At 36.0% G+C, this 17,457-nt stretch overlaps 1 protein-coding gene across 33 annotated transcripts in view; it reads right to left on the reverse strand.

The window, feature by feature from the left end:
- PCM1 (pericentriolar material 1) overlaps positions 1–17,457 on the reverse strand; it is an 89,617-nt gene that overhangs the window by 26,570 nt on the left and 45,590 nt on the right. For 14 of the 33 annotated variants that reach the window (XM_058525042.1, XM_058525043.1, XM_058525037.1 and 11 more), the window contains 3 exons: positions 12,917–13,275; positions 4,771–4,935; positions 2,448–2,504 (listed from right to left, as the gene is read on the reverse strand). In XM_058525042.1, coding sequence (XP_058381025.1) covers positions 2,448–2,504; positions 4,771–4,935; positions 12,917–13,275 — 581 coding nt within the window. The remainder of the gene's footprint in view (positions 1–2,447; positions 2,505–4,770; positions 4,936–12,916; positions 13,276–17,457) is intronic. The other 19 variants (XM_058525047.1, XM_058525046.1, XM_058525061.1 and 16 more) reach the window with 3 other exon arrangements.

Below are 17,457 nucleotides of genomic sequence, written 5' to 3' on the forward strand. Positions count from 1 at the left end.
AGTTAACTGCATGAATAGCATTACCTAGCATTACTTGGAGCATACTTATTTCTCAATAAAAAATTTATACACTTCATGGAAATAATCAGTGGAATTCTTTCAGCACTTGAATGAAATAAGCTAAGTGTAAATAATTTTCTGTTTTTGCTAATACACACTTTGTTACAGAAAAGAAAATTTATTTTGTTAATATTGAGAATAAACTGAATGCTGCCAATAAAAGCTACTATTTTAAGGTCTATCTAGTAAGGTCTACTAATTCTCAAATCTCAGCTATCATGCTGTATTGATGAAAAACTGAATTTGTAACAACTATAATATAACAGGACAATTTTACTATAGTTTCTTACTGACATAATGTTGGAGCAGGCAGTGACTCAGCTGAAGTTTTCAGTTTCACAGAATCTAGGCATCACTATTATTTAGCAACAATTCTGCTGTATGTATTTGTTGATAACACAGAATTATCACCCTTAAAGGTATACAGTCATATCCTTATTTTTAAGAGTACAAATTACGAAATGTTCCCATTTTGAGTTCTCTAGAAAAACAAAAAACCTCCAACTGGCTCTTCTAGCTATCAAATTCTGTAAACTTTCTAGAGCAATAGTAGAACCACAAGGAGTTAAATATTCAAGTTCCACAAAAACCAGTGATAAGTTTCTAAGAAAGGGAATTTAAAATGTTGAGTGTTTTAATATATTGTGCTTTCAAATAACTATGCAAAGATCATAAACATTTAATTCACTTTTTGCACGAGAGGGATAAGAAAATTTGCAAAACCAATGGAGTCTAATGAAAAAGCTTTCCACTAATTTGCTAAGTTAACATCTTCAGGTCTCAATTTCCACAAGTATAAAATAATAATAATAATAAATATGCAACTTCCCTATCTTGCCTCAGACATTTATGAGTATAAAATAAAGTGATATACTAAAGTTCTTAATAGTTTTAAAATGTCCAAACGTGATATATATTACCACAAAAATGATATTATAAGCAGGAACCAAAATTATCTCTGTAGGAAATCTCTAATTATAGGAAAAATCCAGATAAGATATGAATTAAAAAAAAAAATTATTTATTTATTTATCTTAGTGTGTGTGTGTGCGTGTGTGTGTGAGAGGAAGATCAGCCCTGAGCTAACATCCATGCCAATCCTCTTCTTTTTACTGAGGAAGACTGGCCCTGAGCTAACATCCGTGCCCATCTTCCTCCACTTTATACGGGACGCTGCCACAGCATGGCCTGACAAGCAGTGTGTCGGTGCGCACCCGGGATCCAAACCAAGGCCGCCAGCAGCGGAATACGCACACTTAACCGCTATATGCAAGTTTTCGATTTATATACTATATTGTGTGGTCTGAGAATAGTTAATTTACAAAATGTTTATTATTTCAAAAATATAAGAACAAAGCATATTTAATGACATCTTTCATACCTCTGCATGTGACAAAATTCTCTCTCTAAATTATACTATCATTAAAGATTAAATTATTCCCAAATAATGAATTATGCCAAACACATGCTTCATCCCTCCCACCTGCAATAAAGGTGGAAAGCTTTTGCCAGTTTCTCCTCCTGGACTAAAATGCATTAGTTTAGGCTAGAAAAACCCTTGCTCTCAGTCAGGTTTCTCTGCTTCCATCTTGTTTTAATCCTGTCATTTTTTCTTTTCTTTAGGGAGTTCTTTTCTTTAAGAAGTGCCACTGATATATTCACCTTTGTCTGTGCTAGGTCCTTGTTTTTCTTCTTTAGATTCCCCTAATGGTTCATAACAGCCTTTTATTTTTTACTCATGCATAGTGCAAGAGGCATTACAGAATATTTACAATTCTAAATCACACAGAACCATATTTAATGAAAATACATAGTTTACAGACAAAAATAGCATCTTGGAATCTTTGTAATTTTCCATGATCTTTATTTATCATGGTCTTTGCATGTCATAGTTGTTTTTGTTTAATGGTAACGTTTGTTTATTTTTTTATAGATGTTGACTGGTAGTGAAAAATAAGCAACTAAAACAGAAGCCATACACAATACTTAACACTGTAAATCAGAGCTAGGAATAAAAATAACTATATTTTTGTTTCCAAAAAATATTAATGCTCTTAAGCATTTAAGACATACAAAATAACTTCAAACAAAACACTAAATTATAAAAAGGTTTTCTATTACCCATATGAATGTGTTGGTTATGTTACACACACTAAGAGAAAATGAAAACAAGAAAAGCGGCCAATTTTACGAATCAAGTAAAAAACTATAAATGAAAGGCTTCAGAGTTGTATGAGTATGAATTTTCTTTCACTTATACAAGCCAAATAACATATATACACTAAGCTAAACCTAAAAAAGTAATCAGAGCAATAAAACTAAGGATTTTTAGGACCAATGGAAAAAAATTAACAAAAAGTGGACACCAAAACTAAGCAGATTGTTACCTGGCGCTTCATTGCATGCATTTCTGTTAGACTGCTGTAGTATTCTCCTAGCATGTGCTGTAGGAAAGGGCAGACATAAGGATGAACATAAAATGTGTATGAATAGTAAAGACAGGGTCTATAATATGAATAAGTGAATGAAAAAAGAAATAAGCAAATTTCTTTAAAATTGTTTGCCTAAACTGTCACCACAAGGTATGGCTTACACTCTATTTAAAAATAATCTCATTAGGGAAAATATCAAGATTTGCTATAAACTTCTATTAATGGGATGATGACTACCATAATAACTTCTACCACTCACTCCTAGAAGCATACATATCAAGGTGAATCTCCCACAACTCCTAAGGGAGAAGAGGACTGTATAATTCAATACTAGCAGTCACATATGCTACACTCTAATAATCATATAACAAAAACTACTATTACATGCTACGAAGAATTTTAGAGTGATGGTTAAAACTAAAAATAAGTCTTTTAAAAAAGTGAATATGTAAATACACACAAAGGTATAGTCACACTATTCAAACATTTTTTAATTCACCAAAATTCAACCATTATATTTTTCTAAGTGACAGTAATAAGGTCTGAAGTACTATGACCAACTACGAATTATTAAGTTTTTCAATTTAGTGCCCTGTCCCAAGCTCCACTCAACTGTTTACTCTTTGAAGATATCACTATTGGATAAAGTTAGTGAAAGGAGATAAATATTATACTTGGGTAAAATGCTGGGGTCGAGACAACAGAATTGATATTTTTGCCAAAACGATCCTTGACTCAACAGGAGACCAGGACTGAAACTTCAGCTCTACCATTTTCTCGCAATATGACCTTGAGGAAGTCAAGGTCAAAATACAAATAAATGTGATGTTTCTTTTCTGATTATAAAAGTAATAAATACTCATGACAGTTTTAGAAAATATAGAAGAGTTTAAAGATGGTAAAATAACTATTAACATTTTAATGCATTTTCTTCCATTTTTTTCATCAGATTTTGCTTTAAACATAGTTGGAGTCATACTGTTCAGACAACACTAAATCCCAATATTATTTTCACTTTTGTTTCCTTAGGATGGATGCCTCCAAGCACAATCACTGGGTTAAGGGCACGACTTTTGAAGCTTTCCAGAAAAACTGTACCAGTTTATATTACCGGCTCTTTATAAGTGTTGGGGAAAAAACAGGTACCCCCCTCTGACCATGTTTCCTCATCTGCAAAACGGAAATAAAACCAATTCACAGGATTATGAGGCTCAAATGAGATGAGTAATTTGTTTATTTTATAAACATAAAGCATAATACAAACGGGAGTTGGTAATACCACTTTCACCAAGGGACTTATCGACAACTGAAAACTGAGAGTCTATATTTACTGTCTCCCTCTCCATATTTCTTTGAGATGTACTTATTCTTTAGAAATCAGGAAAGTACTAGTACTTATTTAAACTAAAATGGTGGCAAAGACATTTGACTCCATTCATTCAATAAACTCTTACTGAGCGCCTACCATGCATCAGGTATCACGCTAACATTTAAGATACTAATATGAAAAGGTGTTATCTGCTGTCAAGGGACTCAAAAAGGCGATACTGACGCAAAGAGGTAAATGCTATATAATGTGATACAGGCAACAAAAGAGGTTTACACAGGCTACAACAGAAGCCAAGAGGAGAAAGGGAAACCTATCCCAGCTTGGAATTGGATGCAATTTCAGAGTAGCAGAATTACGATTTTATTTAAGAGTCCAACAGAGAAATGGGCTTACAAAGAGCAAAAAGGACTTGAGGCAGAAAAGACAACTGCTGAGATAACAAACAGCAAGACAGCTATCGGAATACCTCAGTTCAGCGCCAACGCAAGAGTAAAGTTCAAGGCAGAGAGTGGTGAGAAATAAGTCTGGAAAGGCAGGAAGGAACCAGATCTCTGCTGGCCAGATATGTTACATTAAGCATTTGGACTTTCTCCTGTAGGCAGGGTGAAGGCCGAAGGTTTTAAGCAGGGGAATGATAGGATTTTATATTGAATTATTCAAATAAAATTTTCAGAATTCCAAATTATGATTTTCCAAATTATAGTCAGCTATAATTTTTTGTTTGTTTAGAATTTTATCAAAATGTGTTAAAAGCTGGTATCACAACAACAAAAAATATTTCCAGTTTACATTTCTTGATATCAAGGAATGTGTACTGTAATCTCTACTATAAAACCTTGGACATGATAGAAAAGTGGCACAGACCAAATTTAAAACTTCTTTTAAAACAGCTTTTCAAATCTAAAATGAAGAAGTCCTTAAATTAAAGCAAACCAAAAAAGAACATACCTGAAGATATTTCTGTAGACCTACTATATTTTATTATTTTATCCAGCTGCTCATGATTCTTTCTGCTGAATACTTTTGCTTGAACAGGCTCTTCAGTCTGGGCTGAATGTCTGTTCCTACTTTTGCAAGGTTCACATGTGCTAGACATACTGGCACTTTCATACCCTTGAGTAAAAAAAGTGACAACTGTTATCAGTTGCAACTAACTCAAACTGAAAGGGAAATTGATTTCCATAGTGAAATAGTACAGGTAACAATTTAGAATGCTGTGAAGGCCAGGTATAAACAGAACACAAAACAGTAAATAATATGCCTTGGAGATCATCTTTGCAATAACCTCTGGAAGCATGAGGCAACAGTAATAAATTCTAACAATTCATTGTCCTTTTGATACTCGTCTTAATGAGTAAATCCCAATTCGAACTATATAGCAGACCTTATACGACCCAAATTCTCTACTAGACTCTAAGTTAACAATTTTTCAACACTAGGAAATACAAGAACGAGTCACATCCTACCTATATAAAATGTCCATAACAGAGAGAAGAGTAATGGGCATTCAACAGCCAAATATGTCTGCCTTCTTATTATACCTTTTGTGTAGCATGACTTGGTTTAAAAGGTCATACCCACCCACAGGTTATACCCATATTCTACTAAATTTTCCTTCTAAGTTTTGTTATTTTTTTTACATTTATTTTGGTATATGGCACAAGGTAGGAATTCAACTTTATTCTGTTCCACATGAGTTGGTTATACCTACTCTTTTCACATTGAATTAAAATGCAACTTTGGTCAATATATTAAATCTCCATATTTTGGAGGTTTTATTTCTGGGCATTCTATTTGTTTAACCTATCTATTCCAATGCCATTTTCATTCTTTTGGCCACAGAAGTTTTACACTATGTTTAAACATCTGGTAAGGCAAGTTCTACCTAGCTTCTCTTCTTTTCTTGGCTATTCCTGGACATCTGTCCTTTCAAATATGCTTTGAGATTTTTCCCCACAACTTCAAAATTAATCCATGAGGATTCAAAATGGAATCACATTAAAAGTATTTATTAATGTGAGCAAAGTTGATATTTAATAATTTTATGCATTCTCATCTAAGAACATGGTTATGTTTTTATATCTATTGAATCTTGTTTCACGTTCTTCAAAAATATTCTATAGTTTTTTATAGATCTAGTACTTTCCTTGTTACATTTATTCCTAAGGATTTTTTTCCCCAGTAGCTTTGGATACTACTCTAAGAAGGGTATTTTCCCCCACTCCCATTTCTACTAGGTTAATTACTGTGATAAAGAAAAATATTTGCACTTCTTTCATAAGCACGTACTTTACTAGTTTACTTTGTTAACTGAAGTAGCTATTCTTCAGTGTCTCTTTGGGTTCTCTTAGAAAAAAATATAAAATTTGTTTTCCTCCTTTTCCAATATTTATTCAAATTAATTAATTTCTTGTCATAATTGTTTCCAAACAATGTTAAATGATGATGATGGTAGGGACACAATCCCTGTTTAATTCCTAATTTTGATAGACCTATCTTTGGAGTATTTTCATTTACAGTGGCGTTTGTGATTGGCATTAGCTAACAGCCTTCACCGTATTTAGACCACTGCCTTCTTAGGTGTATTTTACTTATATTTTTTATTAGGAATGACGTCAAATTTTATCTAATCTACTGCTATGATTATACGACCTCTGTCCTTTAAGGACAGATTATATGTCTTTCTGTCCTTGTTGATATAACAAATTATGCTGACAGATTTCCTGATAATGAATCATGATTATATTTCTGTAATAAACCCTACTGACAACAGTCTAATAACTTTTTTATATATTCACAGATTCAATTTGCTAATACTTTTACTTTTGAATTTATATTAATATGTGAGATTAATCTATTGTTTTCTTTACTGAACTATTACCTCTCCTTTCACATTCCCCCATATAAAGGTGTCCATTCTGGTTCATATGTTGTTTCTGTAGTTTTCCTCAGACAGCATACACCAATATCTTGCTTTCACCTTAACGGGTGAAGGGTCTCTTGTCCAAGTATAGGATTCTTGAGTTGCAGTCCCTTTTTGTCTGTGTATAGATGTTATTTCACTTTCTTCTACTTCTTGTGTTGTAAGAAAGATTGTCTATTGTCAGTTTGGTTCTTTTTCATTGTACGTAACCTGTTCTTTCAGGCCGGAAGCTTAGAAGATTTTTACTTTTTCCTTGGAATTCAGGAATTTTACCAGAATATACATGGGGAGGGGGGCGTGTATGTGTGTGTGCTTTCCCCTCTTGCCTCCTGGCTGGACAACAGCTGTTTTGATCTGCAGTCTCGAGTCTTGCTTCATTAAACATTCCCCTTTATTATTTAATTATTGCCTCTATGCTGGTTTTTGTTTCTCCTTTAGAACTCCTTTATATCAGACCTCCAAGATTTGTCCTTAAGCCTCTAATCATTTTCCTCTTGATTCTACATCTTAGTACTTTTTGCTCTGTGTAATGACAGAATTCTTCCCCTCGATTTTCTAGGCCAATAATTTGAGACTTAGCATTCATCCTCTTTTTCAAATAATCTAAAGATTAAATTTGAAAATTCTTTTTCCTGGTTCAGAAGCATTTGCTGTAATTCAATCTGCTTAAGTGTCCTTGTTACTTTGTCAAGTGTGTATTTCCATCAATAGATCTGGTTTTACTAGATTTCACCTGCTGTAGTGGTCTGCTTCTATGTCTCTCTCTGGCTGCTGGGTGCCTTTTACGTACACTGTTACATTCACTGGCCTCGTTACGACTCTTACTTACCCTTCAAGCTGGACCCAACTGCTGGGTAGCTTTAACGGCGGCATGCTGACAGTGCTTGGAAGTCTCACTCCTAGGGCGAAGCAATGTTCTGGCTAGAAAGTGATCAGTCTCCCACTGATATAAGAGGAAGCCTCTGTACTGCTCGGTCTCCTCAGCTGCAACGGTAAATGCTCTCCCAGGTTCAAGGCAGGGAGGATGCCACCTATCTGTTCAATGATACCCCTGCCCATTAGCACCTTGAAGTGGCAAAAGTCTGCTACTCTTGGGAAGGAGGGAGGTGCCAAGAATAGGAGGGGTTGCTCCTCTGACCAAGTTTTCTCCAAGAACCACAGAGCTCTGATCTCTACCCCAGGGACTCTCTGAAAGAGCCAGCAGAACCTAAAACCTTGTTGCTTACATCATCCACATTACAGCAGCTACTCTGCTAATAACAAATAAGTTCCCAATATACTGTCAATTTACTCTGAGATATTCTATCTGGAGTCAACCTTCCCTTCCTATTTCTAAGGCCATCACTCAAGTTAAGACTTCATCAACTCATATTTAGGTTCCTGGTTTCTTCACTGATCTCTTAAAGTCTAGCCATTTTCATCTATTCTGCATAAAACTTACTGGAAAAAGAGGCCTCTTGGTTACTTTTGACCTTCACATAAAACAGGTTCAGCAATATAGGGTACGACTGCCAAAAGTAGTATGTAAAATGATATGATTGGTAGTACTACTGCTCGTTTAATTAACAGCAAAGTTTTTATGAAAATAATTTGAACTACGTTATTCTAACAAGAACACTTATATAAATGAAACTAAGCTTTTGACTGCTGTTACTGAATCATGTGAAAAGTGCTGAATGAATTCTAATCAAAATTAAAATATACATTATGTGGCATACACAAAACTTGCTTTGGGGAGTCCCAGTAGGCACTTCAAAAAGGCACAGTCACCCTCCAAAACAGGTGAAACTGTGAAAAGAAGCTATAACCTCTATAACTGTGAAGATACTATAAAAACAGAAAAAACTATAGTTTTATATGAATCCCAAATTTAAAACATCTAAGGCTAGATTTCCAAAGTTAAGGTACTAAAGTGTGATTGAACTGTTTCTCTCCTGGGTGCTTTAATAGTAACCTTCCAGGGACAGCAGGAGAATTAATGAGAGTAATAACACTACAGAGTAACACTGGCTAGGCTAGCTAGTATAACAACAACAACAACACATGATGTTCATTATTTTAAGGGCGTTATCGTCCATCCTACCTCATCACTCCTTCCCTTACCCCCACTGTTTTTCTCAGCATGGGTGGCTGACATAGCTAAAAGAAACAGTACTTCTAGCTGTGTCTACATTGTATGGAAACAGCTCAGCCATGGCACCTTAGAGACCTTGCATGTATCCACATAGGCCACATAGGTAAGGACTGAACTGCAGCTGAATCTAAGTCTTGGCAGAAGGCCTTATGATCCTCCCGGAACACAGAACATGAGAACATGGGAGGCCTGTGAGGAGCTGCTATGTGGCCATTCTTCACTCGCCTCCCTCTCTCCTCTAGAAGGCTGTCATGAGAGTTTCTCTTCTCTTCCTGGGTTCTGATGAAACATGAGACCCTTCTGCCTCACTCCCTGAGGGCACATCTCCATTCTATAAGGTAGCTTAGCCGCAGCATAGCATTGGCTCCTCAGCAACAGGTGTCCCACCACTCATGTTACAACTGTCATCTGGCCGCTTTTGTTTCAGTGTCGCTCTTGTGGTGTGTGGAACAAGAGACACGGGGAGCTGGCACCTTTAGAAACTCTTCCTTTCTCTACCTATGTAAATAATAAACTCTGAATCTAAAAAGGGATGCTTCTTTACCGGCCACATCTGTCAGGCCTTGCCTTGCCTAATAGCTTGACATCCACTAAATCTCAGCGTTCATTAGTGAGCAACAGGAAGGGGCAAGGGAAGAAATGAAAAGACTCAGGGATGGATAGAACCCAGGAGTCAGTACATTAACAGTTCTACCCAATTTTCCAAGAAAAGAATGAGGAAGATCTAGACTATATGCTCCTACTCCTCTCTAATAATATCAAGAGAGGGAATAGGCCTGGTAGAGTACAGCCAAATTATGGGTCTGATAACTGAAACACCCAGCAAGGCAAGAAATCATGCTCAATTCATAAAGTCTCAATTTGAACTAAAGTTTAATCACATAATTTGTAAAATCTTACCTCGTCATAAATGTATATCTTTACATATAAAGACCTTCTAAATACATTACCATTATGGGAAACACAGTTAAATGAAGATTTAGCATAGCACTTCTGAAGGACTTCAACATGTACAAAAAACAGATATAAACAGCTGAGTCTTATAATTTGGGGACAGTATAACTGGCTGTACTGTATCTCTCAAGACAGTAACCACTATTGCTATAGATTTGAAAACCACTAGGATTTGTCATATCCTTTCTCCTTCCCTAGTTCCTCTCATTTTCTCTTCCTGCTTCATCCTGACTCTATATTTTTCTTATTGTTATTATAATTTGGAATGCCTTCCAAGCTTCTCTCCATCCACCTCCATTATCACTCCCTTTAAGAGAGAGTAAACATTCTTTTTTTCTCCCTCTCCAAAGCCCCAGGGCATAGTTGTATATCCTAGCTGTAAGTCATTCTAGTTCTCTAAGTGAGCTGTCACCACAGCATGGCAAGGACAGACGGGTGGTGTGGTTCCGCAACCAGGAAGTGAACCCAGGCTGCCGAAGTGGTGAGTGCCAAACTTTAACCACTAGGCCATCAGGACTGGCTCAGCATCATTTTTTCTAAGAAATCTTGGCTGCCCCTATCCCATAAAGAGAACAAAAGCAACATAAATTAGTGGTCTAGCTCAGTGCTTCTCAGACTTTAATGTGCATATTTCATATTAAAACATCTGAAATCTTGCTAAAGTGCACACTGAAAAACAATACATACTCAATTGATATAAGGTGGGGGACTCTTGCTAAAGCACACACTGAAAAACAATGCATACCCATTCAGTTGGTATAAGGTGGGGCCCAACAGTCTGCATTGCTAAAAGCAGACAGATGATCCCAATGCTGATTGCCCATGGTTCACATTTTGAATCACAAAGATGTAGCAGACTAATTTGATTTTGCTACATATTAGTTTGACTCTGCATACATTAGTCTGATTCTGCTATCAAGTCTTTTTTTTTTTTTTTGGAGGAAGATCAGCCCTGAGCTAACATCCAATGCCAACCCTCTGTTTTTTTGCTGAGGAAGATTGGCCCTCGGCTAACATCTGTTCCCATCTTCCTCTGCTATATATGGGACGCCGCCACAGCATGGCTTGATAAGCGGTGCGTCGGTGCACACCCGGGATCTGAGCCTGTGAACCCCGGGCCGCCGAAGTGGAGCGTGTGCACTTTAACCACTGCACCACAGAGTCTTTTATTTTGTGTGTTTGCCTTAAAATGGGGCTCTCACTGACAGATGGTCTTGAATGCCTGTTTATCAAATGTGAAAGCATGTTTTTGGCAGGTAATTCTATACCTAAATATGAGAGAAGAGAGCACATACATCAGAATGTCAATCTTTGCCTTGAAGTAAAAAAGCTGAATTGCATATATGGAAGCATAAATCCTCAGAATAAAGGTGTTTCAAAAATACAAATACATCTATTTTTCTAGGCTTAGACAGATATGGCCATAAGTTGGCTAAGGATCCTCTAAGAGCCTGCTACTCAAAGTGTAGTCCACAAACCAATATTGGCAATAAATGAGAGCTTGTTAGAAACACAGACTCTCAGGTCCCTCCCCAGACCAACCGAATCAGAATCTGCCCTTGAACAAAATTCTCAAGAAGATTTGTATAAAACATTAAAGATTAAGAAGCATTGCCCCAGCACACTCTTACTAACTAGCTGAATAAGACTGCTGGGATAATAAATCTTAGTTTTTCTTCAGTTATTCGTAAGACAAAAAAGCATTTCCGTCGGGGCAAGACGCTAGGGAATAAGAAGTTCAATGAGTTACCCAAAGGGCCTCTCTTAAAACGGCCATTAAACATTCCCTGGTGGACTAAGAAAGAGTAATTGTGGAGGAAGCACAGCAGCTGTATTTTCATTCATTTGAATGGTTTTAGATCACTGCCTAATTTATTAAATAAATCAGCTCCTCCCAAACCTATATAACTGGAAAACGATTTCAAGGATGATAATGTGTATGCTGAGAAAAACGTTACCCCTGTTCAAATCTGCTTGTTTAACCATCAAATCAGATTCTTCACATGGGGATAGAGGTAGAAGCCAAGGACTTGAAGGATACATGAAATAATGAAATGAAAAAAAATGTGCACGTATTCTTTTTTACATCCATAGTTTTCATCAGATTTTTCAAGAGCTGTATTACCCAAAAATGGTTAAGATGAATGGTGCTGAAGTTCACAAGTGTATTCTTTTACTAGAATTTCCCAGGACCTTTACCATACTTATACGTATTATGAGCTTCCATGAGGAGTTAGCAGTGTACAGTGATTTTTTCAAACTTTTCTGATTAGAAGCCTAGAATACTTTGTTTTTAAGCACCAAATACTATCTCCTTGAACCCAGATCAACCACTCAAAGCCATAGCCAAAAAGTATCCCTTGCAAACGTGATGGAGCGTCTTTTAGCTAATATTCCAAATTTCAGCTAGTAAAACTATTTTTAACTTAGTGCCAGCCTTCAGTAAATTCTTCAAAAATCATAAAAAATCTATTTTTTTAAAAAGTGGTATGCAGTTAACACGATAAAGAGATCTTTGATATGATACTCAATGGCTAGATTCAATAAAATAAGGGTTAATGTTTTACCTTATTAACTAAGATTCAGTTCCCAAAGGGCTAAGAGCAAACTTGTTTTACAAGTAGTTTCATCTATATGATACTCAAAGACTGAAATGTAGAGGCCCACATTTCTTTATGAATCAATCAAGGATCTAACTAGAAGTCATGACTAAAATGCTGGATGCAGGACAAGATGAAATATTAGGAGAGTGAATAATAAAACTTGGGCATTTTGGCAATTTTTAAGTAACCTACAAGATTTGGAAAACATCTTCTCAGCTCATAGTGACCACATATATAGGAAATATAAGACGCTTTAAGAATCACAAAAAAGAATGCTATGTTTTAAAATATCTACATTAAACCCTATTTGATAAATTTTGTAAAAAAAAAATTATAAAGGTAACTAAAAGTGACTTTGTGCAAGTAGGTCTAGAACAGTGCCCACCCATCTAGCCATACTGGAATTAAATATGCAACATGCCACACAGTAAGGTTACCAACATTCACAACGATTGATATTCAACAAATTTCTATACTTACCAATATTTTTAACTCTGCCTTTCGGCTGAGTAGAGTGCCTTTTCTTACTCTTTGACTTGGGAGTTTTATCTTTAGATGCCAGGCTGGCCTGTGCAGATGCTTTTCTTGTCTTAAATGTTTTAGTTACTGTTGTTGGATCTACTGGATCAGGCATACTGCTAAAGCTTTCTAATGACTCTTCATCAAATTGGCGTCTTCTCCTGCTGGTATCTAAGTGATTTTTGCTACTACTACTGGTAGTTTTCTCTGCAGACACTGCAAATCCAGTCTTGATAAATGGTTTTTCTACTTCACCTTCTTGGTCATGTAACCATGATGTCCTACTGTTTTCCACTTCCTCTTCAGGCTGTTTTTGATTCCTTATCAATGAAAATAAGTTTTCATAGATTACAATGATAGATTTCTATGTTTACTGAAAACTCCAGATAAACTTAATTTATAGTTTACTAGTAGATTTAAGAAAACAAATTGTCAACAGGCTACAAAAATATTTTCACAGAGATATGCATCAAATATATAAATATTACATAGGCAAATGTACTAAATTACTTTAAACTTAGATTTTGGAGCCTTTTCACTAAACCATTTTCACTGGCTAAAGTTCCAAACCAAGGATCTAGCATTCAAGATGGAAAAGAATGGGAAAGAAAAATAAAGGGAGGATGAGACATACAAAGAAAAAACAAAAAACTTGGAAGAACGGCTGAGAAAGAACTGTAGTAGAGAGTTTGGGAATATACATGGATCTCTGTCACCTAAAGCAGTTCAGATAGAACCAGAATCTGGTGATAACAACTGGCCATGCAACTAGCAATTTATTTTTCCATGCATTAAGTCTAGAATAATTCTGTTGGTCTAGCGTCATTTTCCAAATTTTATCTGCTAAACACTGGCATTCCTTAATACGTTAAAAGGTATTCACTGGTCATCTAAGTTGGGGAAAAAATAGGCAAAACAAAGTTAAACAGGTCTGCAGGATTTCTCAAAACTTTTAATATGCCAATGTGCTTTACGAATGTCTTAGAAGAGAACATAGTGAGCAAGATGTCCACAACTTTTTATCACAGAACCTGACATGGACAACAGTGTTCCTAAGAATGTAATTTGGGAGACACTGACCTATAGGATTTACCTTAAGACAAAGGTTAGCAAACCCACAGTCTGCAGGCAAATTCAGCCTGTTGCCTGTATTTGTATGGCCTGAGAGCTAAAATTATTTTTATATTCTCACATGGTTAAAAAAAAATCAAAGGAAGAAAAACAGTTTGTGACACAAATTATGTAAAATTTAAGTTTCAGTGCCCATAAATAATATGTTATTGGAACACACTCACTCATTTGTTTATATACTGTTTATGGCTGCTTGTTGGCAAAAATGGCAGAGAGAAACGGTTATGACAGACACTGTATGGCCTGCAATATCTACCATCTAGCCCTTTACAGGAAAACACCCTGGCTTGAGACGACAATGTTTCATCTGACCTCTTGTTACCTCCAGTCTTTTTTTTTTTTTTTTGGTGAGGAAGATCAGCCCTGAGCTAACATCCATGCTAATCCTCCTCTTTTTGCTGAGGAAGACCGGCTGTGAGCTAACAGCTATTGCTAATCCTCCTCCTTTTTTTTTTTTCCCCAAAGCCCCAGTAGGTAGTTGCACATCATAGTTGCACATCCTTCTAGTTGCTGTATGTGGGACGCGGCCTCAGCATGGCTGGAGAAGCAGTGCGTTGGTGTGCGCCCGGGATCCGAACCCAGGCCGCCAGTAGCGGAGCATGCGCACTTAACCGCTAAGCCATGGGGCCAGCCCCCTCCAGCCATTTAATTAAGGGCATCTATAATAGCTGAGATTTTTGGGAGGAGATGACATCTAATCTGAAGGATGCCAAATATCTAAAATAATATTAGATATCCAGATCCACCCTTTTTTTTTTTTTTTTTACTAGCAGGTAGGGACCTTCTTGTAGGAAGCCTATTCATTAAAGCTTTGAATCAATTGTTTATTGCTTGTGATGGAGATTCATTCAACCATCATTTCTGAATGGCAACTGTGCACTAACATGGTTAGGCTCTGACCATAGAATACTTTTATAGAGCAACATGAGATTTAATAACAAAAAACAGTTCGTCCAGCTAAGAAAAACAAAGTCAAGAATGTCAATCATAGAATTCCTAGAGGCAAATACAAAGTTGAATTCTAAGAGTTTTTGGTTAATCAAGCAAAAAAAAAATCATGATTTAACAATCAAACAGTGTCAAAATGCTAATTTAAGAGCCTAAGATATGCCCAATCATAACTAAAGGGAAAAGTAATGTGAACTATGTATCTGTAAAGGGCTAGGAAACACAAAAATCAGAGACACTTCTGACACAACAAATATTAGGCTCAACTGACCTCCAATTTTCATCTTTCTAATAAGTTTTTTCTGAAGTAAATAACAATGACAAGAAAAGGCTATAATATTTTCACCAGCTGGCTATCACCTCATTTTCTAGATTAACACAATCATTAAAAAAAATTATCTAGCTAAAAAAATGCTTACAGAACGATTAACCTGACTGAATCCAGCTAGTCTTCCATACTATTTGAGTCAAAAATTGTATTTGGGAAGATTATCACATTAAAAAATAACAAATGTTGTGAAACAGAGAGAAAAAGCAACCTTGACTATGACTGATACAAGTCATAGTCAAGTCATTTCAGTAAAACTTCCTTGGCTAAACGTGTTTTCATAACCTAACAGTACTCAAAATTACATCTGGAGAGGCCTTAGGAACTTAACTCTTATCAGGAGCTAATAATCAAACAAAGGAGCCATCACTTTACAACTATCTTCTAGTAGTTAATATTAGCCTCTAGTCATTCTAAATTAGTGAACTTAAAGACAGATACCAAATCAAGACCAAAAAACATTCTATGGGTCAGGTCTTATCCCTCCAAAATAAATCTCACAAGACACCCTGATCAAAACGAGACCCCCACTACAAGAAATACTCAAGAAGGCCCTCAGGCCTGAACAAAAGGAGAGAAAGGGAATACAAAGCTTGGAGCAAGCAGAAAAATAGGTAGATAAACTCAGAAAAATAGTAGATCTTTACCGGAATAGGTTAGCAACCACTTAAATACTAAAATCAAAGATCAAAGAAAGGAATTCACCAAAAATAAATTTAACCTCATCACTGTAAACACACAGCCACAACACAAGATAGAATAAGGTATAACAAGAACGACTTAGAAGGGGAAGAGGAAAGTGATTGAATTGACTTAGTATAAGGAAATAGGAGGCCATCAGATAATGGAATATCTCATACACAAGATTTTTTACACAAACCTCAAGGTAACCACTAAACAAATAATCAAAACAAAACCACATATGATAAACAAAGAGAAAACCAGGAGAGTCGTAAGACAGAACAACCAAACTGAATTGGCAGTCCGAAACAAATAGGACAGGAAACAAAGGAAACGCAAAAGAACCAGAAAATAAGTGACAAAAACAGCAACATTAAGCCTTCATATATCAATAATTACCCTAAATGTAAATGGATTGAACTCTCCAATCAAAAGATACAGAGTGGCAGGATGGATTAAAAAGCAAGACCCAACAATATGCTGCCTCTAGGAAACACATCTCAGCACTACAGACAAGCACAGGCTCAGAGTGAAAGGATGGAAGACAATACTCCAAGCTAATGGCAAACAAAAGAAAGCAGGTGTTGCCATACTCATATCAGACAAAGTAGACTTCAAGATAAAACAGGTTAAGAAAGACAAAGAAGGGAAATACATAATGATAAAAGAGACACTCCACCAAGAAGACATCACTTATAAATATATATGCACCCAACATAGAAGCACCAATGTACATAAAGTAACTATTAACAAACCTAAAAGGAGACATTAACAACAACACAATAATAGTAGGGGATCTTAATACCCCACTTACATCAATGGATAGATCATCCAGACAAAAAGTCAATAAAGAAATAGTAGACTTAAATGAAAAACTGGAGGAGATGGACCTAGTAGACATATACAGAGCACTCCATCCAAAAACAGCTGACTACACATTCTTCTCAAGCGCGCATGGAACATTCTCAAGGATAGACCATATGTTGGGAAACAAAGCAAGCCTCAATAAATTTAAGAAGATTGAAATCATAACAAGCATCTTTTCAGACCATAATGCTATGAAACTGGAAATGAATCATGAAAAAAAACTGGGAAAGTGACAAAAATGTGGAGATTAAACAACATGCTACTGAACAACCAATGGATCATTGATGAAATTAAAGGAGAAATCAAAAACTATCTGGAAACAAATGAAAATGAAAATATGCCATATCAAACCATATGGGATGCAGCAAAAGCGGTCCTGAGAGGGAAACTCATAGTGGTACAAGCCCACCTTAACAAACAAGAAAAAGCCCAAATAGGCAACCTTAAATTACACATAACAGAACTAGAAAAAGAAGAACAAAGCCCAAAGTCAGCAGAAGGAGAGAAATAATAAAAATCAGAGCAGAAATAAATGAAATTGAGACCA

This window comes from Diceros bicornis, chromosome 29 (assembly GCF_020826845.1).
Source record: "Diceros bicornis minor isolate mBicDic1 chromosome 29, mDicBic1.mat.cur, whole genome shotgun sequence".
Taxonomy (NCBI): domain Eukaryota; kingdom Metazoa; phylum Chordata; class Mammalia; order Perissodactyla; family Rhinocerotidae; genus Diceros; species Diceros bicornis.